At 41.9% G+C, this 12,420-nt stretch overlaps 1 protein-coding gene across 1 annotated transcript in view; it reads right to left on the bottom strand.

The window, feature by feature from the left end:
• dchs1b (dachsous cadherin-related 1b) overlaps window positions 1-12,420 on the bottom strand; it is a 79,895-nt gene that overhangs the window by 19,350 nt on the left and 48,125 nt on the right. The window contains exons 5-9 of the mRNA XM_020598420.1: window positions 4,931-5,119; window positions 3,415-3,646; window positions 2,581-2,817; window positions 751-1,809; window positions 188-375 (exon numbers count right to left, since the gene is read on the bottom strand). Of these exons, the coding sequence (XP_020454076.1) occupies window positions 188-375; window positions 751-1,809; window positions 2,581-2,817; window positions 3,415-3,646; window positions 4,931-5,119 (1,905 nt within the window). The remainder of the gene's footprint in view (window positions 1-187; window positions 376-750; window positions 1,810-2,580; window positions 2,818-3,414; window positions 3,647-4,930; window positions 5,120-12,420) is intronic.

The raw sequence follows: 12,420 nt of genomic DNA, 5'->3' as shown, positions 1-12,420 counted from the left end.
TTCATCGAAGGAAACATTCAATTGTTGCTCATAACAGCTTTCAAAAATAAAAAAAAATACCCCACTGGAGAAGGTCTATAATGCACAGAGTTCAAGGCGGAACCAGGGCAATTTATATTCATCATTACATAATGTTAATCTCCTTCTCTGCCCTTGCCTGAGTTATCTAATCGCCCTTCATTCTAACCTGAAGGAGCAGCTCCCTGCCCGGCCTGGCATGAGCAAAGCTGGGGGCATGGTCATTTTCATCCAGCACAGTGATGTGAGCTGTGCCAGTGGCACTGCGAGGAGGCGTTCCCCCGTCCTGTACAACCACAACGAGCTGGTAACTGGACTGCTGCTCTCTGTCCAGGGCAAGGCGGGTGCTGATCTCACCTATAGAAACAGAGGAATACAAGGGGAATGAAGATTTTAGCTTGGATTACTTGATATAAATAGTTAGGGAGTAATGCACCCTGTTAATGTAACTGACAAACAGCATATCACAAGTGCTGCTTGTGGAGTAGCTGCATCCAGTGTAACACAATGACAACGAACCGCTTCATACAAGGGGAATGAAGATTTTAGCTTGGATTACTTGATATAAATAGTTAGGGAGTAATGCACCCTGTTAATGTAACTGACAAACAGCATATCACAAGTGCTGCTTGTGGAGTAGCTGCATCCAGTGTAACACAATGACAACGAACTGCTTCAAGGCTGCCATTCTTAAATCCTACAAAAAAGCTAAGTCATGGTGTTTGTCTTCACCTGTTTGTGAGTTGATCTGAAAGTGTCTGTCAGTGTGCAACAGCCTGTAGGTGAGTCGAGCATTTAGTCCTGCATCTCTGTCGGTTGCAGACACCCTGCCAAAACCCGTCCCCGCCAGCAGGTTCTCTCTGACAGCCAAGAACACCCTCTCCTGGCTCAGTCTGGGGGAATTGTCATTCTCATCAGTCACTGTCACCCTGACTGTGGCACTGCCAGTTCTCCCAGCTCCTCCTGGGCCTGAGGTGGCCAGGACGGTCAACAGGTACATATCTTTGACCTCTCGGTCCAGTGAGCTACGGACAAAAAGCCAACCACTATCTGGCATGATGCCAAAACCAGCAGCGTCACCATCAGGCCTAAGACGGTAGGAAATAGAGGAAGAGGATGATGAGGAGGAGCTTCCACCATTCCCAGAGGCCTCTCTGTTGAGTGCTCGAACCTGAAGGAAACGTGTGTTGAGAGGTGTGTTTTCCCTTAGCTCCACACGATAGGTCAAGGTATCAAAGTTGGGGCCTTGTGCATCTTGTGCTTGGATGTGGACCACAAGGGTGAAGGTGGAGCTAAGCTGAGGTGCTCCGCCATCCTTAGCAACCACTTGAAGGTCATACCGTGGGACGCTTTCATATGACAGACTCCCAATGAGACGTACCTCTCCACTTCCACGGTCGACACCAAACGTCCTCTGGCCACTGCTGCCTGCAGCTCCAGCAGACACCAGGTCAAAGCTGAGCTGACCATTATGACCAGAATCCTTGTCAGTAGCCTGAATGCGGTAAATAACAGTCCCCATTTTGGTGATCTCAGTTAAAAGGAGGGACTCTGATGAGGAGGGGAGGAAAGTGGGGGCATTGTCATTGACATCTGAAATGGTTATGTGTATCCGGCTGGTTCCGTATGTTGGAGGAGAACCGGAATGTGCCTGGATTTCCAGGTCAAGACTAGAGCAGGTCTCATGGTCCAGAGGAAGGGCTGTACGAATGGTACCAGAAGCGCTGTCCACTGTGAAGTAACCATCAGGGTCTCCAGAAGAAATAGAATAGAAGATATCCTTAGAAATGCCTGGATGTAAGACAGACAGAAAGAAAGGAGCAGAAAGCAATTAAAAAATACTGATGAAGTGATTATGGCTACATACATACATAAATAAATAAATAAGATCCCTGAGCCCAGGGTGGTGTCTTCAGAATGCCTAGTATTCAACTTGCAATGATATAAAACAAAGAAAAGTAGGAAATAGTTATCTTTAGGAAGCTAGAACCATCAAATGTTCAGCTTCAAGTAAGTGAATACCAAGGACATAAAAAATTGTAATACCACATCTACTTTTAGTAGACAGGGATGTAGTGTATTTATGAGTGCTAGGTGCTAATGAAGGGCTGGGGTCACTCACAGTAGGTGAGGGTCTGCATTCACTAAAAGCCATGTGCAGTTACACAAACCAAGACAAGTGTAATTCTGTCCAATCCACCACGGAGAACACTTCATTCTGACTCCCACTCAGAACTGCAGCCAACTGCAAATCCATTTCTTGCTCATTAATAGTAAAAAAAATAAAAGTCTGACCACAGTGAAAATAACTCCCATACTGTGTGATGGATGTGATTTCTTAATGAAGTGTATGTTCTTCTTTCTTGGTACAACTACGAGGTAAGACATCATATGCAGCACGCTAGTGCATTTCTGTCCTGGTACAGTAAAAACAGGGCAGCAGCGGTGAGGCACGTGAAATAAAGTGGTACTAAAATGACTAAAAGCGGAACAGACACAGATATAAAGTAGAGTGAAAAGAAAATGCTTTACTGAGGGGCATGAGTGTACAAGTGTCCTCACCCGCCTTGGTACCAGCGCGGACCACTCCCACCGCTGTCCCCCTGAGAACGTCCTCAGACACAGTGAAGAAATACTGCGCCTGCTCAAACACGGGAGCCGACAGCGAGCCTCCCACCACACTCACGTTCACCCTGGCATTGACTGGCGCTGTCAGACCACCGCCGTCTTCAGCTGATATCACCATGGAGATGATCGTATTGGCTTTGCCATGGAGTGAGCGAGAGAGAGAAATCACACCTGCAGAGGAAGAATGGTGAGTAGAGAGCACAATTTACAACCAGCAGGAACTAAACAGTGTGAAAACCTAACAGACCTTAAAAAACTAGATATTGAATGCAGAGAAAATGCAATATCTACAAATAAAAATTGCTCTTGTTTATTCTTCAGCTCTCTCATCCAGTTATACTAAGCTAAATTAATAACTTAATTATGAATTAACTAAATTAAAACATGATTTTAAGGTAGTTTAATCACATGTCAAATGTATTCCACAGTCAGCCTACTGCTTTTAGTTAGTGAGCTTTTAGAAGGGCTAGTTTTACTATTTTCTCCTGTGTGATTTAAGTTTTAACTATTGTTTTATTTATGTGATATAATAAACTCAATTCCTAAGATACTGCAGCATACAAATCGATTTTTCAATTCCATGAAATAGAAAAAAGTGTAATTGCAAACAGAACTGGGTAAATCTAGCTAAATCCTAATTTGAATCTTGCAAGTTATCCTCGACTAGAGATATACACACACACAAATGCCACATTGTCTGTCTGTCCATATTTGTTAAGTATGTATCTCATGCTTTTATGAACTCACACTACAGTCACACACACATACCTGTGTCCTTGTTGAGGGTGAAGAAAGCAGAGCCTCCTCCAGGTACTGTGCGGTAGGTCACCCTGCCATTTTCCCCAGCATCAGGGTCATTGGCTGTTACCTTGACAACGGAGGTTCCTGGGGGACTGTGGGTACTGAGACTGACTGTGTAGAGGACTGGATAGAAGGTGGGCCGGTTGTCATTAATGTCCACCACTGAGACCCGCACACGTGCTACTGAGCTCAGACCACCCTGGAAAAACAGATGTAAATATTTTGTTTGAATTAAATCTGATTCATCTATTGTGATAAAGTGAGGCTAAATAATAAAGATAAATATTTTAATTAAATCACACCCTCCCTTCATACACGGTTAACTCCTGAAGACAACATTTACTTTGTTTTGTGTCCCTTGGTGAAACGTGACAGTCTAGGACTTTCATTTAAGGAAACTATAACAACAGATTTATTTCACACTGTAAAGGCAAAGCAGCTGTAGAGAAAGATAAAAAGATGAGTTCTCTGTTGAATATCCCTGAAATACAGAGCAATCAAATGTTGCATGCACTTGCTGGCAAGGAGAACAGTTTGCACTCATTACACGGTATTTGTAGGCTTAGCTTTATGAGACTATTAAAAACAAGGATGGTCAAGACAAAGACAAGAAGAGACACCAGCTGGATGGAGCTGGGAATGTACTGCTCTGGGAGAGAAAACGTGCTGTCAGGGTTGGGTGGCAAGGGATACATAAAACGTGCTGTCAGGGTTGGGTGGCAAATTATAGATCTGAAATTAAACTGTACCTAAACAGGGATAAATAAAAAGAATGAGAACTCACACTACTATGACTAATAACAATACATGCATTACACAATGGTTATGCATCTTTTTCTTTATGTTTTTGATACTTTAAATGTGCATGGGTCTGTTGGGATCTTTGAGCAAAGAGTGTGTAAATGTATTCAGGTAACTTTAACTTAAATGGCATTACCATCAGAGTAAAATGTTTATCTGTTTTCCTACTTCTTTACCTTTTCCCTCCATGCACCCTTCCGCCCTCTGTATTACTATGATTGCTTTGACATGTTTTTGCAGTTCCCCTTGTTTTTTGGGTTTTTTTTTTAAGACACTTGATATGGGACAGGATGCTGTCTTCTTCAAACATGTCCCGAATGCCTGTTTGATCAGATTTATTTGAGTGCAGCTGCATACATCTTTAATTTGCCTTCATCCTGAAGCTTTGATCAGATGGAGCATTATACAGTCGCTGAGTAATGTGTCGTGTCATGGAGAACTAGTGCTTGCTGAGTCAAATAATTTGGTCATTTTGCATTAATAATTAACTAGGTTTTCATTATACAAAGGATGCAGTAGTTGGACAAGTAGCTTTTTGGAAAGTACACTTATTTATTGTCTGATTGAGATTAAGCTGAGAGGATTGATGCCATTGTCATGTGTATGAGAATATTAAAAGGTTACAGAGATTATTACTACCGATCACTACATTATTTACTGTTAAGGGTTAAAGTGCTCTTACTCCATCTGTTGCTGTGACAGTCAAGTCAAACTTGTCTATTCCCTCATCCCGGTCCAGAGCTGTGCTGGTGCACAGCTGGCCTGTCTTCTTGTCTATGGTAAAGTGTGTTGGCAGCATAGCTCCAGAGCCTGAACCCAAGGTGTAAGACACGACGCCAAAGGAACCACGATCCTCATCGATGGCTGACACCTGAGGGAAAAGAGACATGAGGTAAGACATGTACAGCCCAGTTGTGTCAAACAGCCTGTGAGACATAAAGGTTTCCAAAAGCATCAGAGCAACACCCAGCAGGTCCCAAAATGAGCGTGAAAAAAAAAACTACATGTCATAATTATTATATATGACCTAAGGGCCTTTCTGTTATCACAGCAATGTCCCATAATACAAAATATCCCCACCTGTCCAAATATCACACACCATAGCACTGCTCGTTATGATTTCCAGAGTGCTATAAAAACGAGCATCTGTGAGAGCAATTCATTTTTTTAGATCACATATCCAAGTCAAGTCAAATTTTATTTGTATAGGCAAATATCACAAATCACAAATTTGTCTCAAGAGGCTTTACAATCCATGCAACATACTACACCCTCTGTTTATAAACCTTTGAATCGGATAAGGAACTCAGAAAACTCCCCTCCCCCCACCTCCACAAAGCAACAGAAGAGGGATCCCTCTTCCAGGACGGACGGACATTCTGTATATGCTCTCTCCATGGTGTGTTTGAAACACTGGCTAAAGGACAGGTGGTGCAGTATAACCGTGGATACACAAGGGGGGGAACTGACAGGTGTCCTTTGGTAAAAAAGAAGGCGATGAGAAGGAAGGGGAGTGTTGACAGAGTTTGGGTCAGAGGTCAACAAAGGCACTTCCATTAATGCTGGAAGGTCGAGTGACACTAAATGTTTTCCAACTGACATGTAAATGAGATACAGACTGACCCACTTAAACAAACACTTCAGGCATTAGGTCCTACTCCATTTTCCTCCTACAAATATACTTCTGCACACATGCACAAAACACACACAAATACTAAATCTAATAACACACAAAAATCCCATTATACAAAGATATCCTTGCAAAACATAAATGAGGAACATTCTCTGTGCTATGGGTCCCTCTCCTCTGATTGAAGGTTAACCAGGTCCATCACATTGATTAGTGGCATTTGCATTCTCCCTCAGATCTCGAAGCCTTGAAGGCGAGTCGAGATCCAGGAGATCTTATGTCATCACTCTGTCACACAAGTAAAATGTTTCTAACAAAGGAAAAATGATAGAACAATGATAAAATGTGAAAGTATGATGATAGACAAAGCAATATACTGTACAAAGGTCCTTACAAATAGAAAGACAATAAAAACAAGAGGGATACTTTTCCACCTTCTCAAAATAGGGTTAAACGTGAGAAAGATGGAGGTAGCAGACAAATTCCTTATGTTTACTGCTGAAGTCTGAATCTTACATCTGAACTCGCCCTGGTCCTTGAACCCCACAGAGCACTTTTAGGTTTTTAGTAGCAGCATTACCACGGCTGGTTGTGGTTGTGCAAACTGTACCTCTTCCTTTGGCCAGTGTATTTACAGCTGGGGGTTTTAGATCACTGCAGAGACTTCCTACAGAGTGCGGTGTTAACTCTCACGCTATCTTTGGGATCGAAGCTCATGTCTGAGTACTCCTCATATCTTTCTGGCTGTCTGTGATGGATTAGCCACCTGTGGTGATGAGAACTGGATGAATGCGTACACGCTCACACACACAGAGAGGCTCGCACGTATGATGACCCCCATAATTTTCACTAAATCTAATTAAAGAGGTTTAAACACCCATGACTGCCCATCTGGTCACAGGGTGACTTCATCCTCACAAAAGTCTGGAGGAGGGAAAGCTTGTTCTACACTGGATAAGGCAGCAAAGGAGACACGACAGTGCTTGTTGGGTTGAAGTACAGTGTACATCAATACATTTAGAAGTAGTTTTGTAATGGTGGCTTGGACCGGAAAGGACTTTCTTAGAGGCTGGGAACAAGAAGAAGAGCAGGACAATGATTCTTACACACACCCTAACATTTAAAAACCCTCAATAGTATGGTACAGATTCTTTGTGCTGGAAAACACCTCTAAGACAACCACAAGGAGAAACTACAGAAAACAAATGTCTGTGCAATCAAGCTTTCATAGGAACTTTGGGAGCTGTAAAATAAAAGATGTAAGATTTTGGTTTTAGCTATAACATAGAGGATAGCGGTTATATGGTTCCAGGCTCGAAATGCTGATGTATAACACAATAAAATGGGGAGGGACAAAATAGACAAAACCTCAAGGCTGGAATACAGGATGGTTTTGTCAAAGCACAACATTCTGAAATGTGCATTAGAAGAAAATAACATCAACCCCCTGAAGAGACAGGAGCTTGTAAGAATCATTCTGTCAACAGTAGGTTTCCCTCCTGTCAATCCATCTGACCGATGTTCAGTTTAAACAACATGGGCCAGCAGGGTGGATAAAACTGACTTGCTGATTCAACACCAAAAACTTCTCTCCAGGTTTGTTGTCTTACAATGCATTTACAGAACAACTTAAGAAAAGGAGTAGAGTTATAAAGCCAAGGTAATCTAATAAGCATACGTGTGCACTTGGCATGTCCTCTTAAATCAAGAGATCTGGTGGGGCAAAGGAGGGGGTGTTTGCCAGGGAGGAATTTCTCCCATGCCGGTGCCTGTTCTCTGATCCATCACCAGCCAGGCAACCAAAGCTCTGCACGTCTAGTCCACACCGCACTCTCTGGAGGAATCCCACCGTGATGAACATACAACAACACAAACAGCCAGCAGCCTACACCTTTCAACATCTACTGTACATCTCTCTTGCTTTTCAGTATATGTGATCCTTGATATAACATATGGATCTTGCACATTCACAACAGTTTTTGGAAGAGGGTGCATTGTGCAGGGTGGTCTAGCTGCCTGCTCTTTAACTCAAAACTCAAAAGTCTGTTCCCTACATCACTAGATGCTATTTATTGAACTTGTTGCAAATTACTATCAGATGCGCAAAATACTGCGGAACCACAATTTAGTGGCATATTTACTAACACTGATGATATAAATGAGCACAGCCACAGATGTGTTCTTTATAATACACCTCCACTTACGATCTAGTCCCTGCAGGCATGTGTGGACTGAGAGGGAGCATAAAAGAAAGTCTAAGGTTACTATGACTGATCTTGATAATGGTTGAATAAATTACCAATTTATTTTGGAACAACAATTACATAGTCTCCTGCCAGTCAAATAATCTCTTATTTAGTTCAGTAATTGAAGGATGGTTTGACCTCAAAACATGTAGAAGTCCCTGACATTCTCCTTCGGCAAATGCGATTTCCAAACATCCTCTCCCTCCTTAAACATGTTTTTAACACAATGAATTCACAAATGACTTGAACAGGCACCACACTGACAACAGGGCCGCAAATTTTACACCCTGCTTTCTTTATCCTGCTCTATCAGTGGAAACATCAATAACCAACTGATCGCAAAACCTACTGTTTCAGTTAAGAATCTTCCTAACATCTGAACTTGTAATACACAAAACTAAAATGTATCTAGCATCGTTTCAGCTTAAAATGTTCATACAGTATCTTGATTTACACAGTGTAGTTCACTGACCAGTTAGTATACAGTATATGGGCTAATACAGACAGCCTAAGTCTTGCACAGCACACGTCAGCCAAGTAAGGACTATGTGAAAAACAGTCAGGAAGAGCATGCCGAGTATCAGATTCAGCAAGGACTCAGGCAGGGAGCTTTTTGTCCGTAGAGAGCCATTCATCCCTAGCTGGGACCGAAGAGGAGTGATCACTCACTGGAGCATTAGCAAATATCCAGACCTCATCGGTCATTTGTGACACTCTTCTTCACAACCACCTTCTTTCTGCTTCTTTATCTTTCTACCTTTTCTACATCGCTTGCTATCGCTGTCACTAATTCCCGTTCAGAGAGAGTGCATGTCTCTCCAAGGGTCTACTTAGATCTCAGACACAATTCTCTTTCCTAATGGTAACTCAGCACTCCCACACGTCACCCAGAAACATCTGTCAGTGGTATTTAATGCTGGACAGAAGGAGTGGTCTCCTGTCTGTGATGTGGTGCAGATTAACCGTTAGTATCCATTCATCCCAGGGGTTCAGCTCTACTCAAAAAGAGGCACAGGTATGCAGTAGACTTGCCTCTATTTCCTTTTACTTCTACACCAAACCATGCTTTTTCTCCGTCCTCATCATTTACCCCTTTCCCATCATAGTTTCACTCTTTTTGATTATGCTCATGGCTCTATGCTTTTTGCTTACTGTATCTCCTCTCCTCTATTCTTCTCTTCTCCAGATGTGGGTGCTCTTCTAGAGAGATCCTGCTGTTCTCTGCAGTTTGTCTCTGTAAAACATCATTTAGTGTCAAAAACTTTTCAAACACAGCTGTAGTTCTGCTGCATTTCAGGACTTTTATGGCTTCTCATGAAAGAGTTGGAGGGAGAGAGAACCTATAGGCTTTCATAGTGAAACCTGCATAACACAGAGTTTATCTTGATTAATCTGACTTCTGACTGCTGCCAGCAATTAATATCTCTAAGGTCAAACAGGCCAGGAAAAAGCCTATATTGATGCATGATTAAAGAATAAACAGCTTGGGTCTTAGTTTTCTGGTCTTACCAAAACGTTGGCTAAGATTTAGGAACCTGGATTAGGTACACTGCACAGCATTGCAACTCACTGCTACTATAAATTGTATTGATTGGTATGATTTTAGTCTTGTTTACTTATTCTTTGCTCAGATGTTTCCTCTTATAATTGATGCCTTTGGTAATTTTATCATCTATTTTTTACTTAAAACATACATTGTGTTTTTTAAAGCAGCAACAATAATCATAAATGAGCATCTCAAATTTGTGGACTGAACGCATCATTGTTGGACAACTGCATGCAAACTGTTGCTATTTACAACAAACTGAAATTGGAGTGTGGATTTAAAGGCAGTAACTAACGTGGGAGTGTCAGATCGAGCTAAAACATTCATTTAACTTTGTTGCTCTTTTTCGACCGACACATTCCTTTGTTTTCCAGTGACCCGCACTCATCATATTAGACATTCTCAAGTCTCCAAATCAATTTCGGACTCTCTGTTACCAGTGACTTGAGGCACTATGGGTACAATTAAGATATATGGCAAGGAAGGAGAGAAGGGAGGGGAAACAGTGACTAAAGGGGGGCAAATGGTTTGGCCAAAGATCATAAGGCAGGGCTAATGATAACATGAGACCTTGAAATGAGAACGACAAGGATCGAGACTTCATCTTGCTTCTTATTCATTCTCCATTCCTCCCTTGACCTCCCCCTTTCTTTTTTAGAGTCTCCCCTCTTTTCTGTCCTCTCTTTCGTTCTTTCAGCACCCTATTAATGCAAGTGCTCGCTGTCTTTCATGTGGAGTTTGTGGCTGGAAATGATTAGGAACATCAAACCACTAAGGGGAAGGAAAGGGGGAGGGAGTTGAAAGAGACAGCGAGAGAAAGATTGACTTCTATATTTGGAAGAAAGAGCACTAATATTGATAATGAACATAATAACAGGTGATAGGCACCAAAAACTCTCTCTGCTTCTTTCTCCTTCTGTTTCTCACAAATGTCCATGCTCATATGTAGATATTCCACTACCAAGGCTAAACAGTAAGGTTACATAGAGTTACAGTTATAGCTCCTGGAGTTTAACATGGAGACATGGTGTGTGTTAGGACGTTTATCTTCAGGCTGCATCTCCGTTTAAAGAACACAATGTTGGTTTAACAGCATGCTGCCAGTCTCTGTGCCTGCTTACAGTCGGGGCTTAGCAACAAATAAAAAGACAGACCTCAGAAGGAATCAGATACTCTGACTGTACCCTACTTGCTCAGTTTTATAGCAGCAAGTTCTTTTAGTTAATTTTTGTGCCAATATTTTTTTTTTATCATTTCAGCATTATATCCGATATGTTTTCCTTAGAACAAACCTTGAAACTGTAACTGGAATATGAAATCATCAGTTGTGTAAACTGCTCTAAACTACAGTAAAAATCCCCAGCCCAACAACCCAGCCATTATACTACGTCTGTCACCATTAGCCCTGTTGTTCATGAATAATCTGCAGTTGTTTTATTAAAAACAGGTAGGTGACAAGAAAGGCCAGGGAGTTGACTGTGAAGGGAGATGAAAAGTGAGGTCAGACAGAGACAAAAAGTTATGGACAGGGATAGAAAGAGGGACAGAGGAGTACAATAATGGATGAGATCATCCCACTGGACACTGAGGAGTGATAAGAGACTCAGGGGATTTAGATGGTAGTGATTCCATCTTGAGCAAAGCCCTGCACTGACGCAACTCTTAACCCAATTGTCTTTGAGCCTGTCTGCTGTACACATGTGCCCGTGCCTCCCTGTCTCCCCTCTTTAAATATTCTTTGCCAAGTGAATCTTGTGGGTCCTGACTGACAGCTGGCCTAATCAGCACAAAAATCAGCCCCATGTTAAATATTTATAGCCATTTAAACACTGTTTCTCTGAGTCCGAGGGCTCAGTGAGACTCAGTCTGGATGGTGCAACAGCTGCTAGCAGCAGATCCGCATATGTGTGAAATACTGAGGATTTTATTGTTGCCCTCTGCTAAAAGGCAAACTAATGAGGAGCTTGAGGTCAGGTGTCAAAGATGAAGGGTTAGTGTGAGCATTCAACACCCACAGAGATAAAAACAATCAGCATTGTGGTCATTAAATGGTCTTCAGTCTGTATAACATAGAGGCAATATGACCCCCAGTTATCACAACTCTACAGATCAGCTCAGAGGCATGTTTTTTTTTTTTTTTTTTTACATAATTAGGGAAATCACCATTATGGCCTTGCAAGTGATCCTTGTTCAGCAATAAATTCAGGTATGTGTGAGCGTAATGAGGCTCAGTGCTGTTACATTGCTGATAAACAGTGCAAATGTTCTGCTTTATGTATTCTGAAAATATCAAAACAGTGCAAAGGTGGACAAAAAAAGCACAATGCATGAAAGAAAAGTTTCCTTAGACCATCATCTCCGATTTACACAGTGGGATCGGTTACACAGAGTGGGCAATACTTATCACTAATTATCATTATTTTCTTCCAGTTGTAATTTTGCTCCAGGGAGAAAGAGAAAACAGTAATTAAGGAAGGAGAAACTACAAAGACAGACCTGAGTGGGACCTGAGATGTGAGAGGATGAATGATTGAGAGTGAGTGGTCCGTGGTTGCCTTGGGGGACTCCACTGTGGGTAATTTCAGATCTATTAACTAGATGCTGTAAAACAGCAGAATTAGTTCGAAGGATGCCTCTGTGTTTCTGCTGCAGCATTTCTCCAAAAATGGAAGAAGCTGGGTGTGTATGTACAGTATATATTTGGTCATTTTTGTGGTTTATCCATTAAAAACAAGACAAGACAGAAAGAG

This window comes from Monopterus albus, unplaced genomic scaffold (assembly GCF_001952655.1).
Source record: "Monopterus albus unplaced genomic scaffold, M_albus_1.0 scaffold38.1, whole genome shotgun sequence".
NCBI lineage: Eukaryota > Metazoa > Chordata > Actinopteri > Synbranchiformes > Synbranchidae > Monopterus > Monopterus albus.
The sequence above is the reverse complement of the archived record's forward strand: the minus strand, read 5'-3'. Positions and strand labels throughout refer to the sequence as shown.